At 56.1% G+C, this 27,400-nt stretch overlaps 4 protein-coding genes and 1 long non-coding RNA gene across 7 annotated transcripts; 1 reads left to right on the forward strand and 4 right to left on the reverse strand.

The window, feature by feature from the left end:
• Nucleotides 1–132: 132 nt before the first annotated feature.
• HOXA5 (homeobox A5) lies at nucleotides 133–4,625 on the reverse strand. Its single transcript, XM_025873303.2, has 2 exons — nucleotides 2,123–4,625; nucleotides 133–1,148 (listed from the first exon to the last, which is right to left on the reverse strand). The coding sequence occupies exons 1-2, from the start codon at nucleotides 3,015–3,017 to the stop codon at nucleotides 898–900; spliced, it is 1,146 nt and encodes a 381-aa protein (XP_025729088.2). The 5' UTR covers nucleotides 3,018–4,625; the 3' UTR covers nucleotides 133–897.
• A 104-nt stretch (nucleotides 4,626–4,729) lies between these two features.
• On the reverse strand, nucleotides 4,730–9,865 carry HOXA6 (homeobox A6). Its single transcript, XM_025873304.2, has 2 exons — nucleotides 6,403–9,865; nucleotides 4,730–5,003 (listed from the first exon to the last, which is right to left on the reverse strand). The coding sequence occupies exons 1-2, from the start codon at nucleotides 6,842–6,844 to the stop codon at nucleotides 4,744–4,746; spliced, it is 702 nt and encodes a 233-aa protein (XP_025729089.1). The 5' UTR covers nucleotides 6,845–9,865; the 3' UTR covers nucleotides 4,730–4,743.
• Nucleotides 9,866–9,880: 15 nt separating this feature from the next.
• LOC141373879 (uncharacterized) lies at nucleotides 9,881–11,569 on the forward strand. Its single transcript, XR_012380263.1, has 3 exons — nucleotides 9,881–10,833; nucleotides 10,972–11,200; nucleotides 11,431–11,569. It is a non-coding gene; the product is annotated as an uncharacterized lncRNA (long non-coding RNA).
• Nucleotides 11,570–12,311: 742 nt separating this feature from the next.
• Nucleotides 12,312–15,909, reverse strand: HOXA7 (homeobox A7). Of its 3 annotated transcripts, none has more exons than XM_025873305.2 (2): nucleotides 15,384–15,909; nucleotides 12,312–14,421 (listed from the first exon to the last, which is right to left on the reverse strand). In XM_025873305.2, exons 1-2 carry the CDS (start codon nucleotides 15,760–15,762, stop codon nucleotides 14,090–14,092), a joined length of 711 nt encoding a protein of 236 aa, XP_025729090.1. In that variant the 5' UTR covers nucleotides 15,763–15,909; the 3' UTR covers nucleotides 12,312–14,089. The 3 variants fall into 3 exon arrangements, with proteins under 3 accessions (XP_025729090.1, XP_073754685.1, XP_073754684.1); XM_073898584.1 differs by having other exon boundaries at nucleotides 14,298–15,004; XM_073898583.1 differs by having other exon boundaries at nucleotides 14,298–15,007.
• Nucleotides 15,910–21,696: 5,787 nt separating this feature from the next.
• Nucleotides 21,697–27,115, reverse strand: HOXA9 (homeobox A9). Its single transcript, XM_025873307.2, has 2 exons — nucleotides 24,137–27,115; nucleotides 21,697–23,093 (listed from the first exon to the last, which is right to left on the reverse strand). Exons 1-2 carry the CDS (start codon nucleotides 24,714–24,716, stop codon nucleotides 22,855–22,857), a joined length of 819 nt encoding a protein of 272 aa, XP_025729092.1. The 5' UTR covers nucleotides 24,717–27,115; the 3' UTR covers nucleotides 21,697–22,854.
• Nucleotides 27,116–27,400: the final 285 nt, after the last annotated feature.

Genomic DNA, 27,400 nt, shown 5'->3' on the forward strand with positions numbered 1-27,400 from the left:
CTGAGGTCTCCTTGCACAGGCAGGCTGCTCAGGTAGCCTCAGATTCACTGCCTTCCAGCACTGGACAGACAGAAGAGCAGAAAGAGCCGCTTGCTATTTTGGCACAAACCAGACCAAGAGAACTTACAATAGAAAGTTTATTTTTTTGTTTCCAGTCAGTATTTTTTCCTTAAAAACAAATACAAAAAAAAAAAAAAAAGCTGATCACAGTTTGCTTAAACAGCCAGACTTGGACAATATTTGTAACTTTGTTCACAAAAACATACATCACTGAAGCTGCGCTTATGAGAGCCACTTCCAGAGTTCGTGCAAAGGGTCCTACAAAGGCACGCAGGGACACACCGCTCGGAGTCACAGTTTTCGTCACAGAGCCACTAGTCACTACACGTCAAACAAGTTAAGTTGTGTCTCATCAAGTCACCTCTACAACAGCATTAATTACACAAGGAATATAGGTAGTTTGAATAAAAATATCTTTAACAGCTTGGAGCTATTCAGACAGGAACACTTCCACTCACATGCACAGTTAAACAACTGGAGTGCAACACACAACATTGGCACTAAACGAGGTTGAAGGGGGACTTTTTGTGTGTTTTTTTTTCTCTTTTTTGTTATAGTTACTTCAAGTAACACAGCTTGCTTCATATAAATAAGTTAAAACATCTATTTTTTTTTTTCAAGACAAAGCCATTCAGGACAAAGAGATGAACAGAAAGCAGATCTACTTATACAGGCGCTATAATGGCAATAAACAGGCTCATGATTAAAAGATGAATTAGGGCAATGAGAACAGGGCTTCTTCACAGAAGGAACACAAGGGAGTTTCAGAAAGTCACCTTAGTACTGACACTACGCGGGATCCGCTAATACTGCTCAGTACTTTAAACGCTCAAATACTCAGGGGCGGAAGGCCCCTCCCGCCGCCGCCATGCTCATGCTTTTCAGCTTATTATCTTTTTTCCACTTCATTCTCCGGTTTTGGAACCAGATTTTAATTTGTCTCTCGGAGAGGCAAAGAGCATGTGCTATTTCAATCCTTCTTCGGCGGGTCAGGTAGCGGTTGAAGTGGAACTCCTTCTCCAGCTCCAGGGTCTGGTAGCGCGTGTAGGCCGTCCGGGCCCTTTTGCCTTCCGGGCCGCCTATGTTGTCTGCAACAGAAAAGTCGGCGATTTAGCCACCAACTCCTCAGTCCCTGGTTACCCAAGTCGAGCTAGGGTCCTGAGCAGGGAACAGGGGAGAAAAGCTCAACAAGTCCTCTCTCCTCGCCCGCCCACCCCTCCAGAATTTCCTTCCCTCTTCCTTTCTAGAGAGAAAACAATACAATTTGGACTCTGGGAACAATCGGCCCATCTGAGGCTGGAGCCGCGTCCCGGAGGATCGCCCGGCTTTCCTTCACCCCTCTCCTGCCCTCTGGCCCTGCCCCTGGCGTCCTGAGGCGGGGCACAGCCCTCCCAAGCAGCCCACCTCTCAGAAACCCACGGAAGCAAGGCCCTTTCCTGAGCGCCCAAGTGGCCTCCAGGTCACCCTCCCTTAAAGTTCCAGCCCCGCGAGCCGCCTTCTGTTCCAGCCTGCACGCTTGGGGCGCCTGCTTTCTTTTTCTTCCCTTTCCTGCTGTCCCTTCTGCTCCCAAACTTCAGAATCCCGCCGGCTCTCGCCTCGATTATTCCCCCCCAAGCCCCTTTTCGGGGACTCTAATTAGTAACGCTGTTTCCCCAGCGTAGCCCTCCTCATAAATTATCCGCCCTGACAAGCCCGATTCACGGCCCCTACTGCCATCCTCTACCTCTCTGCGCCCTGCTCGGCTGGCCTGACCCGGGAGCGCGTTCCGAGGCGCTGGGGTTCGATATGGGATTTTTCTTTTTCCCCCGGTTTCAACATCTAAACTTGCCTGGCCAGCGGCCCTTCTCCTCCCTCCTCCTCCCATTTGCGAGCGTTGGGCACTGCAGAGACCAGAAGGTGAATGGAGGAAGGCAGGGGAAGGAGAACGGCGGGGAGAGACTCCACAGGGCTGGGAGAGGCGAGACCAGGACAGAGATGGGGAGAGAGGGCGGTAAAGAAGAGAAGGGGGACCGAGAGCCGCGCCCCCCGCAGCCGCGTGGATTTAGAGAAAGGCTGGCTTTACCATGACTTATGTGCAGCTTGCGCATCCAGGGGTAGATCTGGGGTTGGGCGGGCGGCGCCGGGCTCGGCTCGCTCTGCGCGCTCGCCTGCTCGCTGCTGGCGGGGGCGTCCTCCTCGGCTCCGGACGCCGTGCCAACCCCCTCTCTGCTGCTGATGTGGGTGCTGCCGGCGTTGGCCGAGGCGCCGCTGGAGTTGCCCAGGGAGTTTTTCCCGCCGTGGTGGCTGTCGCTGCCGGGCGAGGGGGCCACGGCGGAGCAGGGCAGCGGGTCGGGCGGAGGCGAGTGCGTGGACGTGGCCGGCTGGCTGTACCTGGGCTCAGCAGGCGCCGCGCTGGCGCCGGCCGCGTAGCTGCGGGCGCGCTCCCCGGACCCAAAGTGGCCGGAGCCTGAGCGGCCGACGCTGAGATCCATGCCATTGTAGCCGTAGCCGTACCTGCCGGAGTGCATGCTCGCCGAGTCCCTGAATTGCTCGCTCACGGAACTATGATCTCCATAATTATGCAACTGGTAGTCCGGGCCATTTGGATAGCGACCGCAAAATGAGTTTACAAAATAAGAGCTCATTTGTTTTTTGATATGTGTGCTTGATTTGTGGCTCGCGGTCGTTTGTGCGTCTATAGCACCCTTGCACAATTTATGATGAATTATGGAAATGACTGGGACATGTACTTGGTTCCCTCCTACGTAGGCACCCAAATATGGGGTACGACTTCGAATCACGTGCTTTTGTTGTCCAGTCGTAAATCCTGCCTGATGACCTCTAGAGGTAAACTCGTGCACTAATGGGGGAGTTGGGTGGAGGCGAGAGGGGTGGCGCGCGCGCCCTAGGCGCGTGCCCGCCACCCGCCGCCGCCGTTCAGTCGGACTCGAGCGCCACCCGCTGGAGGCAGGGCGCATCGCTCCGCTTCCGACCCAGGGCTGCAAGGACCGGGGTCGAATTGAGGTTACAGCCCATTATGGCAAAATTATTGCATTTCCCTCTCAGTTCCATTAGGATGTACCAATTGTGAGGCCGTCAGCTGCCGATCGCGCGCCCGGCGAGGATGCAGAGGATTGGGGGGAGATGGTGACTTGGATTTTATTTACAATAACTTTATTTCCCCGCTGTGCAGCCCCTCTTATTTTTGTGTCGAGGTTGGGGTCGGTTCTGCCCGTCGTGCCAGAAGCTCTGAAATTTGAAAATACAGATATCACCTTCGGGGAAGGGGGGAGGCCGTTTAGCCAATTGGAGAAATAAATCCTGCCCGCAGCAGCCGCTACAATTACGGCTCTGTTTTTCTGTGAGTGCATGAGGGACAGTGTCCCTGCCGCTCTTAAATGACAGGCGTCTATTAAAGATAGCTTTTGTGTAGTGTTTCTCCGAGGCGAGGTCAAATTCCATACACTTTTATAACCGGAGTCGATTTTTCTTACGTGTAAATATGGTTTTCGTGTCATTAGTTCGCTATTTGATTTGCTTTAAGTATCCAATCTGGAGAATCTTCACCACCCGGTCCCTTTCCTCAAGGCAGCCGGGCCCCAAGTCGGAGGGTTCTCCGTGAACCCAGCGAGTGGGCCCAGACTCCCCGCAGCCACAGAAACTGCTTGGAGGCTGGGAATCCTTGGGCTGAATTATCAGGGTCTTGCTTAGACCTCCAGGAGCAAAATGAGGGTGCTAATGGAAGCATTTCGTGGCAGTGCCTAGTATCTTCTGTAGTTATTTTCCTGGGTCCTGAAAGACGAAAGTCAATCACAAATATAGCCGAAAGGCATGAGGGGTACTTCCCGCTGGAGGCTGAGCGTTGCAGGCACCCCTGGCACATTTGGAAACCAGGACTCTTGCCGTTCCCATGGCCCTGAGCCCCCTCCTTAGGTCTTGAAAGCTACTCTGGTAGCAGTGCAGGCATTATCGGAGGCGGGGATCCGGGGTCCGGGATCCAGGATCCGGGATCCAGAGCTGGAGTCTTCGGGAGCCCAGTCTCTCCGGGGGCTGTGAAGTTCCACCCGCGCCCAGGTTGGGTCGGCTCGGCTGAGGCTGCTTCTCTTCCACGGACGGTTGCGCGCGGGGCCGACAGACTAGGCTGTCTCAGGGCCCCCTTTGTTCCTCACGCTTCTTCCTGTCTAGGAGCGGCCTGGGATGCCACCGCAGTGCTGGGGCCCCAGCCTTTAGGCCCCCTCTTTCCAGTGGCCTGAGTCGATTTGGTGGTGACGTCCGGGACTTGGTGGCGAGGGACGGAGGTGAAAACGCCCAGACACCAAAAGGGGCTCGGCCCAGGTTCTTTCCTCTCCAGCACCCCCGCGTCCCGAGCTCAGGGGCATGCAAAGGCGCTAGCACAAGAGCCGGGGACGAATTCGGGGCGCGCCCTGGGATCCGGAGCCGGCTAGGGCAGCCTTGGAGAGCAGGACTGTATGTGCAGTGCGCCCCGCTCCACCGCTGGGATTGGCTGTGTGTAGGGTGTTTTTTTTTTTTTTTTTTTTTTGGTAAGAAATAAATGCTCAGGCGTTTGCAAAGCTCCCGGCTCCCCTGAAGCTGCAGAGGCCCCCCGGATGGGAGCAGGCGGGGGAGAAAAGTTGGGGAGCAGGCGAAGGCAAGGGGGCAAAGCCGAGGGAGGTTGCAGCGCTGGCCTGGTCCCTGCCCAGGCGTCTACTCGCCCGCCTTTGCCTCAGCCTCCTCCCCGCTGGGCTGTGTGGAATTGATGAGTTTATTTTCCTTTTTCCACTTCATGCGGCGGTTCTGGAACCAGATCTTGATCTGGCGCTCGGTGAGGCAGAGCGCGTTGGCGATCTCGATGCGGCGGCGCCGCGTCAGGTAACGGTTGAAGTGGAACTCCTTCTCCAGCTCCAGCGTCTGGTAGCGCGTGTAGGTCTGGCGGCCTCGGCGCCCGTGACTCCCATACACAGCACCTGCGGGTAGAAATGGCCGGGCGCCGGTGAGCCAGGATCCCGGCAGCCAAACCAGTCAGACCCGCGCCGGGATTCCCTGGCCTCTAAACTGGAAACCACCCGCCTCCACTCCAGCCTCTTTCGCTATGTCTAAGGCCAAAAGCCGGCAGGATAGGAGATTATTTCATACCAAGCGAGATGTTTTCCACCTAAAACAACTTGGAGTGAGAAATTACTGTTTTTGAAAAATCTGCTCTGTAAGAAAACCATTACAAGCCAAAGAATAGAATGAGCATTCTTAATTCGGGGTACCTGAGTCGTGTTTTTGTGGGAGTGTAGGGTGTGCGTCTGGAAGTGATGGGTGTGGAACCCTGTGAGTAAGGTGGACACTTGGAATTCACACACGGATCTCTGTGAAGGTGTTACTGTGGCCAGACATGACAGGACTCAACATGGTTTTCTTTTTTCTTTTGAAGATGAAAAATGGTCAGCCCTCTCAAATCTTTGCAAACTCCCCCCCCCCAATTGTATGGTCCTCCTGAGAAAAGCAGAGCTCCCTTGAAAAAACAAGTGGATCTTAAAGCAAAACACTATCAGTTTAAAAATCTGCATTAGGTTCTGCCCTGCTCCAAGGATTCTCTGTCAAATTTTTGGAAACCAGAGGCAAAGGGATGGAGCTATGGGCCATCTGGGGTTTCTGGAAATGTAGGACTGTGATGGGCTATCTGTTTTAGTACAAAAGGAGCCCATGGGTGGGGGGCTCCCCCCAAGCTGGGTGTGTGAGACCCAGGCAGGGCCTCAAAAGGAGGCAGAAGTTGGCTAAGAGTGAGCAGTTGAGTGGAAGGGGGAGGAGGGAAGGGAGGAGAAAGAAAAAATCCTGAGGCTGAGGATGTGGCCCTCCAAGGCTTTAGGGAGACACTAGGAGAGGCCAGATGAGAGCCTCTATCTATATAGGTTTCTGAAAGACAGAAAGGAGAGAAGTTGGGGAGTGAAGGGGAGTTACCAGTGATGGTTGCAGAAGGCCATCTCTGCTTGGGGATCTGAGCAGGGTGTTACCAGAGGGAAGTGTGGGCAGGCACTCCCTCCCATCCAGCCTAGCTGTCTGTTCAGGTGGCCCCTGTCACAGAGTCTCACACAGAGTGGCAGTGACCCCTCTCGATCCCCTAAGGTGTCACCTTACATGGATACTAGTGCCTTCACTCTGCCACAGCTTGATTGTCTCACTGGGAATGGTTGGTTTTTGTTTTTGTTTTTTAATCTCTTAAAAAAGCCAAAGAAACTTTGTTCATTCTCTCCTCCTTGCTTTCTATTTCCTCTTTCTACTTTCTCTGTCTCCTCCTTCCTTCCTCCTTTCCCTGCCCCTTTCCCCTTCTCCCTCTACTCGCTTGGGGGGGGGGGGGGCTGCAGGGAAATGCCTTACCCGCGCAGGAGTTCATCCGCTGCATCCAGGGGTAAACAGGGCTCGTGTACTTCCGGTCGGTGCCTTCGTCATGGAGGGCTTTGCCCGGCACGCTGCTGCTGTCGGGTTTGTACTGCTGCTCGGGAGAAAAGTGCAGGTAGTCCCCGGGGCCCCTCTGCTTGCCACTGCCCGAGGGCGAGGCGCCACTGAGGTCCTTATCAGAATAGAAACACGAGGCCCCGTACTCGTAGGACGCCCGGTTGCAGGCCAGGACCGAGTTGGACTGTTGGTAGAAACAAGGTGAGGTGTACGTCTTGTCCGGGAGGCTCGACGCCCCGTACGAGGCCGGGAAGGGCCTCAGCGCGTCGTAGCCGGCCGGGTAGAGGGGCAGCTGGCCCAAGAAGGAGTCCTGGCCGCTGGGCAGGCTCCCGGGGAAAGTGGGATTCACAAAATAGGAACTCATTTGCGCGCCCCTCTGCAGGACTGTGATTTGTTGTGTATTAGTACATCTGGCTATAACTATTAGTAGTCATCGAACTGGTTTGTTTCTGGATGGCCGAACGCCAAAAGCGACAGCCGCAAATCGCACCAGCTGACGCGGCGGCGGCCAATGGGAGCGAGCGCCGGAGCCCGCTCCCCGGGGACCGCGGCGACCGAGGCAGCAAAGTTACAAACAGCCCCCAGCCCGCCCGCCCGCCGCCCGCCCGGCAGATTAATGGGCGCGCACAGCCAGCCGGCCCGGCTCTCTTCCCGAACGCCAGCGGCGGGCACGGCCCGGGTAGAGGCGTGCGAATCAGGCCGGGGTAGGGGCACTAGAGTCCGGCCGCCGCAAAGGGCCCGCCAGGCCCGCTCCTTCCTCCTCCCCTTTCTGCCTGGTCGGATTTTGCTGGGGTTTCTTTCCAAACAGGAAAACTGACAGCCCCGCGCCCGGAGGGGCGGTGACAACGAAGGCTTTGCTCCCTATCGGCCTGCCCTCCCGGCAGGGCCCTGAGTTTGCCCCACCCTCTGCACTCCCCTACCGGTGGGTGCGGGTTCCAGAGCTGGAGAAGGGGGTCTGAGAACCCAGGCCTTCGCGCCCTGCTCCTCACTCCTGCACCTTAGGAATCGGGGCATCCCTTCCTGCTCTCCTTCCCCACCTCCAGCCAGGGCCTGGGCCTCGCTGCCGCGGAAGGCTCACCTCGAGCTGACCAGGATGCGGCCAAACGTCTTCCCCCGCGGGCCCCATCATCCCACATACAACACGTCTCCTTTGAGTCCCTACGGGCTCCCCCCTCCAATGGCCAGCGACTGTGAGGCCTCAAAGCACCCCACAAGCTGTGCGTCCCCGTCCCACCTTTGAACCCAGGAACTGAGAGACCAGAAACCACTGGCTTCAACAAGAAAGGGACCTACAGAGGAATGGCCTTGAGACCGAGCTCCGAAGCCGGCCGTGGGACCTGCTCCCCTCACCCAGCACTTGGGACTCGCCCTACCGACACCGACACCCGGACTGCTCAGAGCTGAGACAGATCCAGATGTGGAATCTCTGTCCTCATTCCGGAGGCCCAGCGACCCAAGGTCCCTGCCAAGCCAGGGAGAAAGGGCAGCTGGGATGTCCCAAGGCTGTGAGATCACTGGTGTGCTTGGTTTGCGGGGCACCCCACAGCCGGCACTTTCCTGGGGTGTACCCCTCTTCCATGCCTTTCCTGGGACTTTGGGGGCCTGCCACCTGCAGTTGCTCTAAAACTGGGAATAGCTGCTTCACTGGCTCCAGGAACCGTCTGCATTGCTTTTTACCTTGGTCCCAGGCCTGGCCTTGCCCAGACAGGACGTGAAAAGCATGTCCTGGGTTGCTTTCCCTTGCTTGATAGGTGTGCCTTCGAGATAGCTGACTTTTACAGCACATGGATCAATCTCATTTTGTAAAATGTGATATCTTTCCAATGGCATTTTTACAACTGTATTTGTTGGGCTTGTAAAACCCTTGAATTAGCTTTAAAATCCTCAGTTCTGCGGAGGCTGAAGAAAGACTATTTATACAATTTGGTTGAATTTCCAGAGGATGTTTGTAAGATCTGTAAAACTCTGGTGAATGCAGGCTCATGGGGTTCAGGACGTGGGGGGGGCTGGCTATGCCCTCCTAGGAATCTGCCAACGACTTCCTTAACCTCTTCCTTGCTTTTTGATTTTCTCCCCCCTGCCCTCACTTCCCTCAAAGGGGGAAAACTGGGAAAGGACGGGGCTACGGGTGGCCTCCACAGAACCTAGCGAGCTCGCTTGAAAGTGGCTTCTCCCCACGCAATGGGGGCTGCACCCAGAAGCTTTCTGCCTGTGCCCCAATCAATCCAAGCTGGGAAAGTTTCTCCTTTGCATATATAAGGAAGGGCCGGCCGGGCAGGAGAGGATAGAATGTAACATTTCCCTCGAATTTCCTCAGAGAATGGACACAATAGCTGAAAATGAAAACTCAAGTTAAAAATTCTAAAGGAAACTATTTTTTAAAAGCTATGTCCAAAGAAAATCATGTTTGAGTTATTGTTTCTTAAACAAGACCATCAGTAGACAGTGATTTCAAACAAATTGTTATTGTGTAAGACAAAAATAACTGTTGGGAGATGTTGATAAATGTTTACCTTTATAATTTCTGTGTCATACCTCCAGGTCTCACACAGTATTGGGACTGATGGCAGTCCACTCTATATACTACTATTGTTATTATTTGTTATGTTTTGACTTGGATTCTTGATCTAATAATTACCCCCAGACAATGACAGAATTTGATTTCTCAGCTAAGAGCCAAAAAACATTGTATTTCTAGCTTCTACAGGCGCTGAGATAGAAAAACATAAATTGAAATCTCTACGTGTTAGCCAAGTCTGGTACATCTTATGTTGGCAATGGCCCAATTTATTTCTCCAACCAGCATTAGGTGCCTATATATATATGGAGAGAGAGAGAGAGAGAAACAGAGCGAGACACACACACACACACACACACACTCAGGCAAGAATAGGAGCCCCAGACGCCGGAGGGAGCCTCTCCTGGGATAGTGAGAATGGCTACCAGGACTCTCTCTTCTAGGTCAAAGCCACAGAGAAAGTCCACTTACCTTTCAGCCGCTCTTCAAAGGGGACTGGATGGCGTGCAGGGCCCCACAGTCGGCCCTTTACCTGGGCTGCCCACTCGACGTCCGCCAGCCTGGAGGGCGGCCTGCCGTGGGGGGAAGGGGGACCTTGAGGGCCCCCCGGGCCGCCTCGATCTGTAGCCCAGGCCAGAGCCCATAGCATACAGGTGCGGCCTCTGCCTGTCACAGGCCCTCGCCTGGCGCCAAAGCCCGCCTTTCTTGCCATAGTCAATCATCCTCAAGGCCAGCCAGGCCTGCAGGCCTCGGGACCAGGAGTGGTCTCTCCGATTTCGAAATCCCGAAGCGGGCGCCTTCCCCGCACCAGCGTGCGCCCCGGGGGCGCCTTGGGACGCGCAGTTTGGACAGAAGCAGCCATGACGTGCCAGGCCGCCTGTGCAACCAGTCTCCATGGCGCTGGGGGTGGGGGGAGGACCCGAGTCTAGTCGGGCGTCCAGCTCTTGTCAGGGGTGGCCAAGGCGGGGGAGGTTCCCGACAGGCCCTGGGAGGCCGCCCCTCGGGTCCTCCCTTGCCCGGCTCTCCTCGGCCTGCTTGGGAATCTCTGAGGGGCCCGCGCAGCAGTCGCGCCAGGCTGCACGACGCGGGGCTGCGGCTGGCGTCGGTCCCGGCGACGGCCACAGCGTGGCAGCAGCGAGCGCCCGGCGCGGTCGCAATAAATAATCTGCCCGCGGCAGCCGCAGTCAGGCAGCCCGCGGCCCTGCGACGCAAATGCGCCGCTTTATCCGCCCTGAGCGCACCCACAGCTCGCGTGGCCGTCCCAAACATCCACAGCCCCTTCTTAATTTTCTAATGCATACCAAGGTATTATCTTAAGGTGGGAAAACAACAACCAAAGCCACAAAACCAACAAAAAGAACTCGAGCCCAGAACCTCAGGATCGTTTCTGGTCGCAGTCCCAGGAAGCTACTGGGGCAAATCTGGCCGAGGCGCACCCAGTCTGTGCCACCGCGCCACATAAAGCCGACGCCCCCGGCACCCTCCGTGCCTCCTCCCCGGCGGCTCCACAGTCCTCTCCCCGCTCGCGCAAAGTGGGGCGTGCGGTCGCCAGCCGGCTGCGCCGAGGTGGGTGGGGGGGTCCCCCTATCGCCCAGACTCGGTTTGCGTCCTTCCTTCAACCTTAGCTGCGGCCCCTGCCACACTCAGTAACACCACTACATTCTCTGCACCGAAACTTCCCGCCAAGCAACACCCAGCCAATTAACCCCATCCTCTCCTCCAACGCAGAGTACCACCCACGCACCTAGTCCCTCTCCCCGCGCTTCAGACACCTCTGTCATCGGAAAACCGCGTGAAGGGAAGGAGGCAATCAGCAGAGGAACCTGGCTGAATTAGTAAGTTTTTGTTTGTTTTTCCTCATTCTACCTTTCTCTCCAGAAACCGATTCCCTCAGAACAGAAGGTGCTGTGTTGATACTAACAAAACGCATGTCAGTTAATTCACTCTGCCCTCACCTCTTCCCACCTCCCCAGGTCGGGAACTGTCCCCAGTTGTTGGGGAATTCAGTCGAGCCAATTGGGTCATGAATGGGAAAAAAAAAAAAAATCCAAACCGGAGAGGCTGGTTGGGAACGCTGAGTGCCGGGCCACTTCTTTTGGGGCTCGGCAAGGTCGCTGGGGAAGAGGAGAGAGAAGACCCCAGTGCTCCTGCCCCATGCCAGGACGCTGTGCCACGAAAGGAAGGCTGGCATTTACTGCCATGGTGAGCCAGGGAGAGGAGAGAGAAAGGGAGTGTGTGTGTGTGTGTGTGTGTGTGCGCGCGCGCGCGCGTGTGCAGGCGCGCGTGATGGGGGGCAAGTGTGAACGGTGAGTGTGGGCGAGGGTGAGTATGCCCCTCTTCAAAGCCGTCCTGGGTGCCCTCTCCCATCGCCGCCGCCGCCGGCTGCCATCTCACCACCTTTGCTCCTGTCTCCCCACATGTCTCACCTTCAGATGGCGGCTCCCAGAAGCTCCTGCCCCTCTGACAGCTGTCGCTTGGGCAGCCGGGGAGACGAATCGTCCTCCTTCCTGGTGCCAGAGGACGCAGGAAATTAGCCAGGTTGCGAGTTGCAAAGCGGCCGCCGCGGCGCGGGGAACTGGACGCGCCCCACCTCCAGCGGGAGCGGCCGGGTCGGGCCGGGCCAGGGCCTCGTCTCGCTCGCCATCGCCGGACAAAGCGCAGCCAAGCCCGGCTGGAAGGCAGAGCTCCGAAGCAGGCAGGACGGAGCGGAGCAAAAGAATGCGGCTCTATTCTCGCAAGGGAAATTATAAAAAAGTTCATGTTCACGGTTCCCATCCACATGACCGACAGCGGCCAATGGAAGGGCCGAACAACTCATAAAGTTGTATTGCAAAGTTGTAAATTTTCATAAACAACAACGGATTTATGACCCTTTCCCCATCACTAAGAGGAGGCAGCTCTTACACCGGCGCCATCTTACCACCGAGGCCGCCCCGACTTGGGGCCGCAGGTTTAACAAACCCAGTTGGGCCGGGTTTTATTAAAAGAGCCATAAGAAGCGGGCCCAACCTAGGCAGGAGGCTGGAGTCGAGGTCTTCGCCTGCCGAGCTCAGGCTATTCTGCGCTGTCCACATCGCCCCTCGCCCCTACCCAGACCCTCCACCTTCCCCGCACCCGGACGCCCCCGCCAAGGCTCCGCAGCCCGGGTCTGCTGGGTCCCTGCCCCTTCCCATGTCCCTCATTTGCAGTGCTGTGCCTGGGCGCCCTTGCTTTGCCTGAATGCAGGGTGGGAGGGGGGCTGCGTCAGAGGTCCTGATCCCACCTCCTAGCACGGGGCCGTGTTCAGGACTCATGGAAAATTCGGGATCATTGGCAGGGTAATACCCCTTTCCAAGCCCATCCCACAGTCTTACAGGAAAGGGTGGATTTTAGATTTGCTCATGGAATTTGTGGAGGGTTTTTTTTAAGGGAGATTCATAGAATGTATCCATTGAAGAGTCCATTTTCAAGAGATCTGGAAGATGTTTGTGCACACACACAAAACCAAGATGAAAATCTCCAGAGAAATGCACATATATAATTATGGACACACAGAAATGCACATACTCAATTATGGACACAGAAACACATGCACTCAATTTTGGACACAGAATTACATAAAATTACTGACCTGTGTAGTAATACACACAGACATATATAAAATACACATACAAAAGAGGTACACACATACCTATACAAATCCACACCTTAGAATCCACACAAAAAGGGACTCGACACACATATACACCAATACATAGCCACTCAACACTTGGACCCTATTTGTCCTTCCACTTTTGCTTCCCCAAAGCCCCTGTGGGCATCCAGACATAGCAAACCCGGGCTGAGCTAACCCCAGCCAGGTTTCCCTCTCTTTCCCAGGCCCCACTGTATAAAGCAGTCCACATTTTTTTTGTCACCAAGCATCTTTATTTTTCTGTTACATAAAACACGGTTAGCTGGGCAAGACAGGAAGTGTGCCTTCCCATTCCTGGAACCCCAAGCTAGAGCCTACAGGGACAAGGGGGACGCAGGACAACACAAGAGATGAAGGGTATTGGGAAGGGCATCAGCCCTCCCCACCAGCTATAAAGTTAGCTCAAGACAACACACCATGCTACAAAGTCACCCCATTAACACATCCTTCCCAAGTCAAGACATTGCCTTACAAATGAGCTCCAAGACTATATAAATGACAAAAAAAAAGTCTTGTTCAAATATACAGTATTTACTATTGTAGGAAAAGTCAGGGTGTACATATTCAACATGGCTGGACAGTAGGACATAGGGGCCAGGGGAGGTGCAGGGAGGCTGGGAGCATCTCTGCAGTCCTACTAAGCAGAAGCTAACCCAGAGATCTGCAGCTAGCTTGGGAATGCTCCCCTCCAGAAGTGGGGGTAATGGGCCTGAACTTGGGGTGCCCAGGCCAGAGAAGGAGGGATTCTAGGTTGCAGCACTTAGAATGCTTTGGAATAAATATATTATTTTTCAATTTAAATAGAAGCCAATACCCTGGTCCCCGGACCCCACCACCTTCTCCATGCAGCCTCAGGGACCCCAAAGGCTGCCAGGCAGAAGCAGGAGGGGCCTGACGGGGGAAGGGGCCGGCACTAGGTAGCAGGCGAGCCAGTGAGCACAAAATAGGTAGTTTGGGAGGAGTAGGTAGTACTGAGAAAATCAGGTCCTTGCCGGTATGGAGGAGGTGCTGGGTGTCTGCCAGTGTTGGGACACATCTGGGCTTCCTGGGAGTGGAGGCCTACCGGGGCTGGGCCCATAGGTAGTTTGGGGTGCCTCTGGCCGAGGCCTGTGCTAGGTAGTATTTTAGCCGTGCCAGCGCAGAGCTGGTCGGACTGGGGTTAGGGAGGGTGTCTGCTGGGGATCCTTGGGGGCAGAGAGATCCCCAAGGGGACCCAGTCTAGGCGGCTGCTCGGTCCAGAAAAGATGGGAGCTGGAGTGGGTAATGGGGCAGATGGGTGCAGGTTGGGGACTGGGTTGTTTTTTGTTTTTGTTTTTACGTTTTCTTTTTATTTTTTCCACTTTTGTAAATAAAATCAATGAGTCTCTAAAGACGCTTTTCCCGACTGTCTGGTGCAGCTAGGGCCCCGACTTGGCCCCTCATTCCTCCTCCTCTTCGTCGTCATCTTCTTCGTCTTCGTCCTCATCATCGGCCTTGTCGGCCTTGGCGGCGGCGGCGGCGGCGGCGGCGGCGGCAGCAGCGGGCACGGCGCCCTCGGGGGCTGCAGCCGGACCCTCATCCTTATGCTCTTTCTTCCACTTCATGCGGCGGTTCTGGAACCAGATCTTGATCTGGCGCTCGGTGAGGCAGAGCGCATGGGCGATCTCGATGCGGCGGCGCCGCGTCAGGTAGCGGTTGAAGTGGAACTCCTTCTCCAGCTCCAGCGTCTGGTAGCGCGTGTAGGTCTGGCGGCCCCGCTTCCTGTCGGGCCCTGGGAGCAGACACGCGGACACATGGACACATGGACAGACAAACCAACAGAGACACAGACGGGACAGTGCATTAGCCAGGCCGCCGTCCCAGAGCCCGCACCTTTCTCCCAGCGCTGACCCGGGCGCGCGTCCCCCCCCTCGGCCGGCGCTGGGGGAGGAGCGGGAGTGTTAGCGGAAGACCCCAATTGCGGTGCCAGAGGGGCAGGCAGCTCTGTGAGGAGGAAAGGCGCAGAATCCCAACTTTACAACCGCCCTTTCCAGCCGGCTAGGCTTCCACAATGTCCTGCTTCCCCCTGACAAAGGGAAATTGTAAATATAGAGTGTGGGCAAGTGGGAGACGCTGCGCTTTTGCCATTCAAAGGCGAGCTGGGCCGCTTCCCCCGCCCTTTGCTAGGCAAGTGGGTGACCCTCGGGCGGTCCGCACTCCAGGGGCGCCTTTCCTCCCTAGAAGACCGCGCCCCCATCCCCAGACCTTCCGTGGGCACTCCAACCCCCTGTCCCCGCTCTCGTTCCCCACCCCTCCTTTAACTGGCCCCTGGCACAGGGGCGTAAGAGGGGCCCTGATGAAGGGTTTGGCTCTTCCTGCTTTTGAAAAAGAAAAGCCGGGTCGAAAGGAAAGGAGGAGGGAGGGAGAGAAGAAAGGGAGAGAGCAAGAGAGAGAAAGAGAATAGCGAACAAAATGTTAAAATTCCAAGGCAAATGGAGTTAAATAAATTTACGAGGATCGAACCCATTAATTGGGTCATAAAAAGTTTTATGAGCCTCATTTACATACAATGCTACGGGCTCTCCACGCTATGGCGCCTTGACTCTAATTAAAACCAGAAAGGCAGCGCCGCCAGGAGTCACGGGGCCGCCGGCTCACAGTCGCCTCTCTCCGCGCTCCGCGCTCCCCAGCCCGGCGCTCCCCACTGCCTGTCCGCCCGCGCGTCCACCCAGCTAGCCTAGCAGCTTCGCCTACCTGAAGACCGCATCCAGGGGTAGATGCGGAAATTGGCCTCGGCCGGGCCGTGCAGCGCGCCTTCGTCCGCCTTGTCGCAAGCGCCTTTGGTGAGGTCACTGCAGAGCCCGGGGATGTTTTGGTCGTAGGAGGCGCAGGGCAGGTTGCTGTAGGCGTCGGCGCCCAGGCCGTACCCGGACGCGAAGGGGCTCTGATAGAGGGGGCTGTTGACATTGTACAAGCCCGGTACGGTGGAAGCGAAGGCGCCGGCGCCCGCCCCGTAGCCGCTTCTCTGCGAGTTGGGCGCAAAGGAGCAAGAAGTCGGCTCGGCATTTTGGAACAGAGAAGCCCCCGCCGTATATTTGCTAAAAAGCGCATTCACATAATACGAAGAACTCATAATTTTGACCTGTGATTTGTTGTCCGGCAGCTTTCAGTGTCGGTTTTACGAGGTAGCGTGATATATGATAACATTACACCCCCAGATTTACACCAAACCCCATTTTCTTTTGGACGGAGCTCGCCGCAGCACGTGACCGCCCACATGACCGCCTCCGCCAATCTCAGCAGCCCTCACAGGTGGTCTTGCTCCGCGGGGCCCGCGGCAGCCTAGAATGGAAGGGGAAGAGGCTCAAATATGTGGCCAACGAATCTGCCCGCGCCCGGCCGGCCTGGCGCGTCCCGCGGGAAGAGGACCCCGAGGCTCCGCGCGAGCGGTCAGCCCACCGCTGCGTGGACGTCTGGCCTGCAGAGGCTGCCCGGGGTCGGCCGGGCACCGCCTCCTTTAGCCTATGACCGCACTCTGGACCAAGCCTGCAGGCCCTCCCGACCCCTGTCTAGTCTACTGACCCAGCCTAGGGAGGGTCTCTACACTCTGCGCACCCGCCCGCCCCGCGGCAGCCCATGGGCAAGTCTCAGCTCCGGGCAAATCTGTTCTTTGCCCGCTTCTCCCCCCGCCCCCCACCCAGGTCCACTGGGCGATAGGCCCACTTAGACTATGATCCAGATGGGGCCGGCGCAGCGTCGCTTCCAGCTGCAGCGAGAACGCGACCGCAAACTGGAACCATGTGGTTCGAATAAAGTCAACGTCTCCCAGCTTCCTTTCCTTAATCGGCGGCACACTGTTTATCCGCCTTAAAGGAAGCAGTGAAATATTTATCTATTAATGAGCCTCATTTGCCAACAGATTTATTAACGTGGGGCTTCCCTCCCTCCTCCAGGACACCGCCGTCCTGGCAGGCTCTGTGCATTCGCTCCTGGGCACCTGGCTGGCCTCTGGCAGCCTACGAAATAGCTGGACACTCTTTTGTCCTCCCTGCAACCTCTGGTTCCCCCTCGCTCAAGGGGAACCAAGTCTCTTTCCCCCAAGGTTGGGGGAACCTCAGACCCCACGCCTTTCCCGGTACCCCTAGCGTTGGGACTTTTCTGGAAGACTTCACTGGGGCCACCCACGGGCCTCTGCCAGCTCTTCATGGACTTGAGTGCCTGGGAGCAAGCAACACATACTTTAGAGACAGTTTGAGAGGAGAGAAAGGGACCCAGGTGCCTGGGGGCTTCAGCCCGCTATGGATCTCCATTTCTTTTGGAGACCCCCCAAACAAATAGGGGGACCCCTCTAGAAAGACGACCCAGTTCTGGCAGCTTCACATTTCCAAGATTGGCTCACAGAGAGCAGAACACATTATAGTCTCCCTCCTTCCCATTCAGGCCCCAAGCGCGTGGAGCTTACCTTTGCAAGCCTCCAACCCCTGCGCAGGGTTGGACCAGCCCAAGCCCCTGCCGCCCACCGATCGGTGGAGTGTGGTGGGGCGAACCCTTCCCCTAAACGCCTCATAAACTGCTCAGGCCGCGCTGGAAGCCCAGGCGCCGGGTCAGTATGCCTTTTACTGCTCAGCTCGATTGCACACCATAAACCCGACCTCACAATGGAATTGCCCCGGAAATTCTCCTCTAAATTATAGAGTTTGGTTCCTTGTGTACAAAGCACTTCCCATCACTTTCAGAGAGTCCAGGCCGCCCCCGTTCACTGCACCCTCTCAGCGGGTCCCAGGAGCACAAAAGGCAGCAAGAGGGTTCAGACCCGGATGCAACGGAGCCCCAGTTCCTGCCTAGTGGACTGCCCAGGGGCGTGGGTGGAGAGAGGGGGCTGTCCGGGCAGGTGGGCGCCTGCTGGTTTCCCCTGGGGGTACAGGGGCTGTGGGGGGGGAATATTCGGGGATGCTCTTTATGGAGGATCGGGATGATAGTATGTCTTAGTTGGGGAATGGAGGCTGTAACATGGGAAGGGAAGAAAAACTAAATATTCCAAATAGCACCGCTTTCTTGCAGGAAATAAAAACCTAAAAATGTTAAAGGAAGACGAAGCAAGCAAGAAAGCTAGGAGATCAAAGAGGCGGAATTAGACAGCTTTAGACCAATAAATTGTTCCCCGGGTGACACAGAGCAAGATGCAAAGAGAAAGACCCGGCCCCGCCGCTGCCGCCGTCTGTCTAGACTCGGGCGGCTGGAGCGGCCAACAGCGATGGCGTTTAAAGTAAAACCTGCCCCGAAGTGAGACGACCCAGACCAAGTAGGGACAGAGTTCGGGGAGCAGGGGAGGGCGGGAAGGAACGCCACAGGCTCATCCCTGCTTGGGTTTTGTCCAGCGCAGGTCCACAGGGTCCTGGCAGGGCGCGCTGCCCCTCCGCTTGGGCCAAGGAGAATCCAGATACTGCCGGCAAGGCCTCAGCCTTTCTGGGCCCACGTCAGCCAACTGGGCCGAGTCCCGCGGGTGCCGAATCCTTTCTTTCGTTTCTGGGCTTCTCTCTTTCCTCCTGCCTTCGGTGGCGGGGTTTTAAAACGAAAAGGCCAGACAGAGTCAGGCTTTCAGTAAGGCCTCCTTAATCGCGTGTTCTTGAGCCATTGGTTTCCTACTTATTTGGCTGAAAAGACACAAATGCACTGGGTTATATGTGATAATATTCACAGAAATACTCGTTGACGATCAGCCTGGAGCAGGCACGTGCAGGAGGGTTTCTAATCAGCCAGCTGTCTTTACATAAAGACATTTTCTCACTGCTCTCCTGGAGCTGGGTTCCTACCTACCAAGCAGAATGTGTTTCCCTTGCTTCTTGTTACCAAATAGTGCTCAATATTTAAACCCAGCTAAGAACATAAGCCCAGCTCTGGGCAAGCGAAGGGAGCCTGCCTCGAGTCTGACGGCTGGCGATTTGCTTCTCTAAAGGTTTCCACCCGCGCCCCTCGCACGGGCTGCGCACGGTTCGGTTCTTCAGTCACTGAGCAGTCCGCAGTCCCCGGTCGGTCACAGTGCGGGGACACATCCGTGCCCGACGAGTGCAAAGGAGCTGGGGCTGACGCGGGGTAGGGGGGGTTGTCTGCGCAGCTAACAGGGAAGCGCTTCCCAGGCAGCCGAGCCAGGAGAGCCGTCTCCCAGCCATCGCCGGCCAAGGGCAAGGGAGGCCTGGCGTGGCAGTCAGTCCAGGAGGCCTCTGAGATCCCAACCAGCCGGCACCTACCTGGAACCTCCGTAATCGGTGGAGAGAAGCGGTCGCCACCGATCTGCTCCCGCGCCATTTATTTGTAGTTACATAAATTGAGCTATCTGCAGCTTGGATACATGACCACGGGCGGCTCTCGGGGAAGCTATAAAACCCTTCTTACAATCAGATGCTGTGAAATACTGTGTTATTTAAGGAAATATAATGGAGACGTGTGTCTGCAATACCAACATGTGTATATAAACGGAGAAAGAGGGAGGAGAGGGAAGGAAAGGGAGGGAGGAGAAAGAGAGAGAGAGAAACACTCAGGAGATCTGTCAGCCAAGATCCAGTTCCCAGTTTTACAGCGTGTACAGCGCAGAGACGCAGGTTGTAAACATTTTGTGGGCTTGGCAGACACTATTACAACCCAAATAAATACACTGCGTGGCGTGTTCACAAGGCTCCGGGGTGCTTCGAAGGGTTCTGTTTGCTTTGCGTTTTCCCTCTGAAACCATTCTGCACCAGGGGTTGATCCTCGCACCCGCACTCGTGGCCGCCTCCTGGAAGGTTCCGGGGCGTGTTCCCTGCCCAGGGTCCAGGATAGGCTGGGCCTAGATTGGGGCCCCCTCCCTCCTCCTCGCCTCCTGAACACGGGAAACCAGAGCAGCCTGAGCAGCTCCACTGCCAAGGAAATTCGGTGGCGAGAGAAAGCAAGGGCAGCTTTCACGACGTGAACTCCTATCCTGGAGCTAGGATGTTATTATAATTATTTTAAACATCGCATTTATTTTGGAACAATCAAAGCAGTCCCTGGTGAGCTCCCAGGGATTCCCCATCCCGGGCAATTCAGCCGCCAAACCCACACTAGAAAGTCACCAAGAATGTCTTTTCCTCCGATTTTCTGCCGCCTAATTTTATTGCCACTTATTCGAGGCGGCCGGGTGCTGGGGTCCCGGCTCTCCTGCGGGTGCTGGCTCACTGGGCCTCCTACCGGGGCGCAGCGTTAGGGAGCCTCCCCGGCTGCCGCAGGAGCCTTGGCCAAGGTATGCGCCCTCTGCATACCCTCTGGGGGGGGGGTCACCAAGTCCCGGGGCTGTAAGCCTTAGTCCTGGTTTGTCCGCTGGGTCAAACCGAGTTCTCCGAGCGTCGCGCTGCCCCAAGGCTTGTCCCGGCCTGGGGACGGTGACCCTAGAGCCACCCCCGCGCCTGGAGCTGCCTCCCCGCAGCCGCCGGACGGCTGCAGCCACGCAGCGCTAGGCCTCCGGAATCAGGGAGAGGAAAGGGGGCGGGAGCGGTGCAGGTCGGGCGAGTCCCACCGCTAGCTTGTTTCCCGGCGAGGTTTCCGGGCCGGCGTGAGCAGCAAAGAAAATATACGACCGTAGTTCTTTCAAATCTGGGGCTCCCATTCGAGAAAGGCTAGCGTCAAGTCGACATCTTAGGAACTTCCCAGGGTTGCGGCGGCGGGAGATGGCGGCGCGGGCGCCTCATGCGTGGAGCCATACTGCCATCTGCTGGCAGAATCCCTGCACTGCAGCCCCGGCAGCCCGGCCTGAACTTCGTTTGCCGCGAGCGGGCAGGCCGGGCAACCCGCTCCCAAAGCTGGGCGAGGACCCAGTCCCTGGCGGGGGGGTGTGCGTGGAGCCCGGAATCTACGCTGCCGAGAGCGCAGTGCCCATAAAAGAGTTGTTTCCGCAGCCGCTTTATCGGTGCAGACAGAGCAAACAAATGAAAGGGCTTTGGTCGAAAATCTTAATTGGGGCTGGACAGTTGTAAACTCATTAAGGGCCGAATTCCAGACAGTTCGCAGACCCGGCCTTTATGGCACACCCTTACTGCCCATTCTTTGAAGTTCCTTCTGTCTGCAACAACAGAGGGCGTCCCAACCTGGCGGCGGAGTGGGGGTGGGGGTGTGAGGGGAAGACCCATCCCCCCTGGCGTCCCGGTTCCCCCTTTAGGCGTCGGAACTCAGATAACTTTCCAGCAGTTTCGGGGTAGTGGGGGGGAGGGCGGGAAGAGCGAGAAAAGAAAAGGGGGGAGATTATGCTGAACCCTCTGGCCACATCTCTAAGGCGCTTGGGCCTCCGATGTTGTGGCTGTTCCCCCCGCAGCCCTTTACACCCCATAAACGGCAACAGCCCTCATTTGCTTTTATGGCGCGTCCCGCTCGCCGGCTGCCTAGGCCCTGCCTCTGCCAGGACTTGTGCTCCGGAGGGGAGTGCCGTACAGAACCCCGAATCCCCCGGGCCAGCCGGACAGGACGCTGAGGTGCGGGGAGGCGGGGGCGGGGGGGGCGCGCAAGACTTTCCGTCCCCTGAGAGTCCGCAAATGTCTGTCCTGGAGGCCGCGTCGGGGCAGCCGGGCTCCTCTTTCCCTCCCTGGAGACTCTTCAGGAGGCAGGCCCTTCAGCCCGCGGTGCTGCCCTCACACTCCTCGCCCCGTGCCAGGGGAAGGCCTCGGGAGTCTCAGTGCACCCGGGTTAGGGAAATTTCTTGGGGCGCCAAGATGGAAGGGTGGCCTTTCACTGCTACTGGCCAACGAGACCCGAGACCCCAGCCCTGCTCCTCAGAGGCCTCTGGGCCTGCCCGCAAGTGGGGCAGGTCGGAGCTGGGAGCTAGGCCTCGCCGCCCGCGCTGTGCAGCCTTCCTCTGGTGCTTGCGCCGCCAGCGGGAGCGCAGCTGGGTGCGGCAGGTTCCCGCTCCAAAAGCCCGCCGCCGGAGCTGAAACAGATTCTGTCCTCCTGCACCCCGGCCTGGCCCCCACCCAGAGACTCTACCCATGCTCCCCTATCCCAGAGAAAAAGGTGCAAAGAGCTGACCCGCAATAAATAGAAAAGAATCAATATATTTTATTTGGCAAAAAGTTAAATATCATCTCAACACAACAATTTGGTCAGTAGGCCTTGAGGTAACTATTGCAAAATATACAGTGTATGTTCAGCCCGATGGAAACCCCAGATTCATCAAGGATACAAATCTACAGTAGCCCAATGGCGGTTTCATAGTGTATAATTTATTATCAATAAAATTAACTCCATTACAATAAGCATTCATTCCCCCCCCCATTAAAATTCAATGTAAACCATAGGTAGTAACCTTCCGCACGTATGTATAGCTCCGAATTTCCTCAATGTTCATCCGGTGCAAAAACAATATTCAAGCTTGTCTGATTACTTTTTCTTTAATATGTGGACTATATATACAATGAACAAGACAGGTCTATAGAGCATGTAGAAACTAAAATGCCCGCATTTCAAAAGAGGAAAAAACCATGAATCTATGCATCCAGGAGAACACTTTCTTTCTTTTAAAATTTTATTTCACTGGGAAATCCTTACAGCTAGTTTACAGTCAAAGGCGAACAGCCTAGTCATAACAGAAGACAGATTCTACTACAGAGCTATACTCTAGGCAACTGTTTTTCTCCCTCATCAACAACCTGAGTTGAAATTGAATTCTAAGCTCTCACAATCACAACGGGTGCATCACCCAGCACAGAAGTTTGAGTCACAAAACATAATTACCACAATAAAACACAGTGTTCAAGTATCTGGGCAGATCGCTCTGCCGCACAAAGAGCAAATTAAATTAACTACACAGACTAAAAACTATACAGTCCGCCATCAACAGTTGTGCATTATAAAAAGGTAGTTTTTTTTGTTTGTTTGTTTGTTTGAAGTCAGGAACAGGTAGATTTTTTTTAAAAAATATATACAAGCTAGCACACACAGCCATCAGCGAAAATGTCCCCCCCACCTTTTTTTTTTTTTCATCTTATAGAAAATGGAAAGCTTACAATACCTCCTCCATCAAAGCGGCAGGCTGGGGATGGGGTGGTGGGGGGAACCAGCCTGAGCAGGGCTTGCTGGGGTGGGGGGGAGATGAGGCCCGGAGTTTAGAGCCGCTTTGTGCGGGGTGGTGGAGGCTGGGGTGGGAATAGGGGTGGGAGAGGGATCAGGCAGTCCTTTCTCTTTCTCTCTAGCTCGCTCTCTCTTTTCTAAATGAACTCCAGTTGAATCACTCGTCTTTTGCTCGGTCCTTGTTGATTTTCTTCATTTTCATCCTGCGGTTCTGGAACCAGATCTTGACCTGCCTCTCGGTGAGGTTGAGCAGCCGGGCCACCTCATACCTGCGGTCCCTGGTGAGGTACATGTTGAACAGAAACTCCTTCTCCAGTTCCAGCGTTTGGTGTTTTGTGTAGGGGCAGCGCTTCTTCCTGGTGGAGCGCGCGTGGAGCCAGTTGGCAGCTGGGTTGCCTGCGAGGGAGACAGACGGGGGATTTAGCAAGAGGAGAAGCACCTACCTCCCCCCTCCACTGCGTCCAGGGAATCTCCTGGGGTCTTCCGCCAAAGTGCAGGGCGCTGCTGAACTGGTTGGGAAAGCGCTGCGAACCGTACACAAAGGCATCCCAGCAGACAGACAGAGGAACAGTCACTTACAATCGCACACAGGAAAACCTCGGCTTCCCCCTCCCTTCCCAGACCCTCCTTTCTCCTCTTCTGTCCTCCGGTCCTTTTCCTCTCCTTCCTCCCGCCCTTTGTACACTGTGCGAGGAGTGAAATTTGGAAATAGATCCTCTTCTTGCCAGGCAGCGGGAAAGCACGCTGCCCTGTGTTCCTGCAACGTTAATATTCTCTCCCTCTCTCTCTATCCTCCCTTCCCCACCTTTCCTTTTACTTTCCCCATTCCGTCTTTGACCTCCCTGGAAGGCCGTGGGAGCCGGGCAGCCGGCTAGGCGCCCCTGAGCAACCCCGGGGCGTCGATCACGTCTCCAGTTTATTTGAATAATCTGGCATGGGGACCACCGTGGCCCGGTCGCCTACAGCCTCATCCTGGGCAGGATTTACGCCGCCACTGGCTGAAGGCAAGAAGTGGAGGGGATCGGCTGTCTTCTCCAGGGTCTAGGCTACAGTTGCTGCCGCCGCTCCAGGACAATCTAGCCGCACAAAAGATTCTCTCTGCCGAGCTGCTTTCGAAGAACGGCCCAAAGTGCTGTCCTGGTACCGACCAGCCAGGGAGAGGGGCTGCTGGTCGTGGCTTGGCCGGCAGCGCCCGCCCCGCCCCCTCTCTCTCGGCAGCAGCCGCCTCCCCTCCCCCCGAACGCGGCAGCCAGCTTGTCACTGCTCTCTGGAATTGGGGCCCCATCTGAGGCATCCTAAACAGCAACTTCTGGTTCCCGGCCCCTGCTCAAGAGGCTCCCAGCGCAGGCGAAGGCAGGCTCGAGAGAAAGCCGAAGGGCTGGCAGATCCTGGTGGCCGGCGTGGAGGCGGCGGCCGGTCTGAAGGGAGGAGACACTTACTGGGATCGATGGGGGGCTTGTCTCCGCCGCTCTCATTCTCAGCATTGTTTTCGGAGAAGGCGCCTTCACTGGGCTGTTTTTCTCTATCAACTGGAGGAGAACCACAAGCATAGTCAGTCAGGGACAAAGTGTGAGTGTCAAGCGTGGGACAGTCACCCCTTCTGGCGGACAGTGGTTCAGGTTTAATGCCGTAAGGCCGGCTGGAGGGCAAGCCCGCGAAGGAGAGCGCGCCGGGCGTGGGCTCCAGCCAGGAGCGCATGTACCTGCCGTCCGGGGCCGCCGCCGCCACGGGCGCCTGGGGGTGCACGTAAGGGTGGTGGTGATGGTGGTGATACACTGCGGCGGGCACCGCATTGGCGCCCGCCGCGTGCACCGGGTTCCACGAGGCGCCGAACACCGCCGCCTTGGACTGAAAGCTGCACGGGCTGAAGTCGGGGTGTTCCGCCAGCGCGGTGGCCTGCCGGGGAGGCTGACCCAGGGCCCCGGGCGCATAGCGGCCCGCGCCCAGCTCGTCCGCAGCGTCGGCGCCCAGCAGGAACGAGTCCACGTAGTAGTTGCCCAGGGCCCCGGTGGTGGCCATCTCTGTGCCCCGTGCCTAGCCGGTCGGCCCGACCCGCGGAAATTATGAAACTGCAGATTTCATGTAACAACTTGGTGGCACCAGGGGGGGAAGTACAGTCACCTAATAAGTTGCCGGCGCCCGCGCCCCCATTGGCCGCGCGCGTCACGTGCCCGCCCGGCAGAACAATAACGCGTAAATCACTCCGCACGCTATTAATGGCCCGGTGTTTTGCAGTCATAATTTTTATAGCAAAAGCCATATGTTTTTATGCAAAGGGATCGCGGCGCTCCACGATCGGGTTTGTTTTAATTGTGGCCAACGAAGATTAAAAGATCAAATCTGGCCTTGCCTCTGTACTCCCTCCCCTCCCACCGCCACCACCAGACGCACACTTAAGCGGACTATTTTATATCACAATTAATCACGCCATCAGCAAGGCGCGGGTCCCGCGTGCAAGTGCGGCCAGTGGAGCCCCTCACATAAAATTAGACAATAATTGAAGCCATAAAAAAAGCAGCCAAATCGCATTCTCGCTCTACTGTATTTAAATCTATATTTATGATATTTCATAAGGAGTTATTGTTTCAGAAGCCACACAGGCTGGTGGGAAGTTGGGAACGACCAGCAGATTCGTTTGCTTCGCCATGGCTCCCAGCTGTAAAAATTTACGAGTACTTGGAAAGGTTAAATTAGACTGTTGTGTTTGGTTGGCGAGCTCCCTGTAAATAATTCCTGCAGTCCCCGGAGATGCGAGTTTACCCCGGGCCGGCCGCGAAAAGTCAAATTCAACGCAGTATCCGTCCCAAACTGAGCCACCACCGCCCCTGCCCGAGCGCGCTGGGCAGGGACAGGCCTCCGAGAGGACACCGCCTATTGTGGGGCCCGGAAATCTGCCTTCCTGGATCCCAGGGCACCCGGGCAGCTAGCTCCCAGCTTCGCCGCTGCGCCAACAGCGAGCGCCCCACCGAGGAGCGGCCGGCTGTCCCTGAGCCAAAGGGTTTGAGGGCCAGGTTGTGCGGCGGGTTCGGTCCCGACCCCGCGCACACGCGGCCCCCGCGCCCTACGAGTCCTCAGCGGGGAATCACGACACCCAGGCGAACGCAGCAGGCGACCCAACACTGTGCCCCGACCTCAAAGGCCCTCACGCTGAGCTCTGCAAGCGTTGTCGCACTCCCCAAACCCGAACTGCGAAAAAAAACACGAGGCAGCCTCAGTGGAAGGCGAGATCCGCTTGCGAGAACGCAGTCCAGCCGAAGAGACCGCGCGGCTCGGGTAGCTGGGAGGCCCGCACCGGAGCGGCTGGCCTCAGGGCCCTGTTGAGTTCTTCAGGGCTCCTTCCTTCCTTTCTGGCTCCCGCCCCGGGCCCCGCCTCGGTTTTCACCAGGCCGGACGGCTCAACAGGGTTACAAGGCCCAAAGCTAGGCGACCGCAGCTCAAGTCCAGGGCTAGAAATTAAAACGGGGAGGGGCACGGGGCATTGACTTTAATCCCATTCCTTGGCTTGGCCACATTGAGGAGGGTATTTCTCACCCCTTAAGAGTCTTTCAGGGTTAAATTAAGAGGCCTCGCGGCCTCTGTTAGTTGGAAGAAAAAACCCACCCCAAATCCGAACGGAAAGCGACTCCTAAAAACGGGGTAATTAAATTCACGTGTGAACACTGTGCCTGCAAGAGTGTGTTTCTCATTAGCCCACTTCCCTGGCGGCGAGGGCGCTTCCATCACCTTTTCTGCCTCCATCCTCCCGAACAGTTCCAGTAATCCTCCCCCAAACCCTGGTACATCCCTATCCCGGACGGGAACCCTCAAATGCCGGGCTCTCCCCCAGAGCGAGGCTCCGAAGCCTGGTGGAGACCAACCGGGTGCCCCGTTATCTGCTCTCGCCGGAAGAGGGAAGTGGCCGACACAGCGAACTCCCGATGTGGCTGGTCCTGGTCGCCTTAGCCTCCTCCCCCGTAATATTGTCCTTTTCCTGTAAATTCCTCTACCTTATCCCCATTCCCACCCCGCCGCATCTCGGTGTGTCCCAAATATTGGGCAGTTTGCGGTGCCTCTGAGATTTTCATTAAGAAATATTAACCCTGGAGGAAACCTCGCTCCAAACTAATTGTCTGCCAACAAGCTGGACTCGCCTAGTTGCTTTTTGACTTTTTTGCCCAGAGAAGCCTTGAATTATTATTAGTATTTTTTTAAATAAAAAGGCTGTTTAAATAGCCCTAGCCCCCAAAATAGGACAGTTACCACATAACTAGCAGGCGCTGAGCATTAAGCAGGCCTTACTGATGCCTAAAAGGGGAGAAAACTCAGAAAAACCTAATATGACCCCTCTTCTGCCCAGAGATTTGGGGAGAAAATATTCAGGCTTTTGAGTCAGCTTTTATTTTGGAAATGAAAGGGACTGCATGTGTAAATTTTAAAAATAATAATAAGTGAAGGTAATTACAAACCGCCTCTTTTCGCCTGAGAGTTCTAAAGCCTTGGACTCCAGAACAAATCCAATACTCTGGTCTGGAAAATGGTACGGAGGAGTTGAGGGGAGAGCGGTGCGCTGGCCTTTCAGATAACAGGACCGCAGACAGAGCCATGGAAACAGTTCCAGGGCCCACAGCCAGAGCTGGGAAGGGAAACACAGCTGGGTGGGCATGAGTCTGAAGGCCCGTGTGTGTGTGTGTGTGTGTGTGTGTGTGTGTGTGTGTGTGTGTGTG

This window comes from Callorhinus ursinus, unplaced genomic scaffold (genome assembly GCF_003265705.2).
Source record: "Callorhinus ursinus isolate GAN/ISIS: 27379988/994484 unplaced genomic scaffold, GSC_fseal_2.0 scaffold12, whole genome shotgun sequence".
NCBI lineage: Eukaryota > Metazoa > Chordata > Mammalia > Carnivora > Otariidae > Callorhinus > Callorhinus ursinus.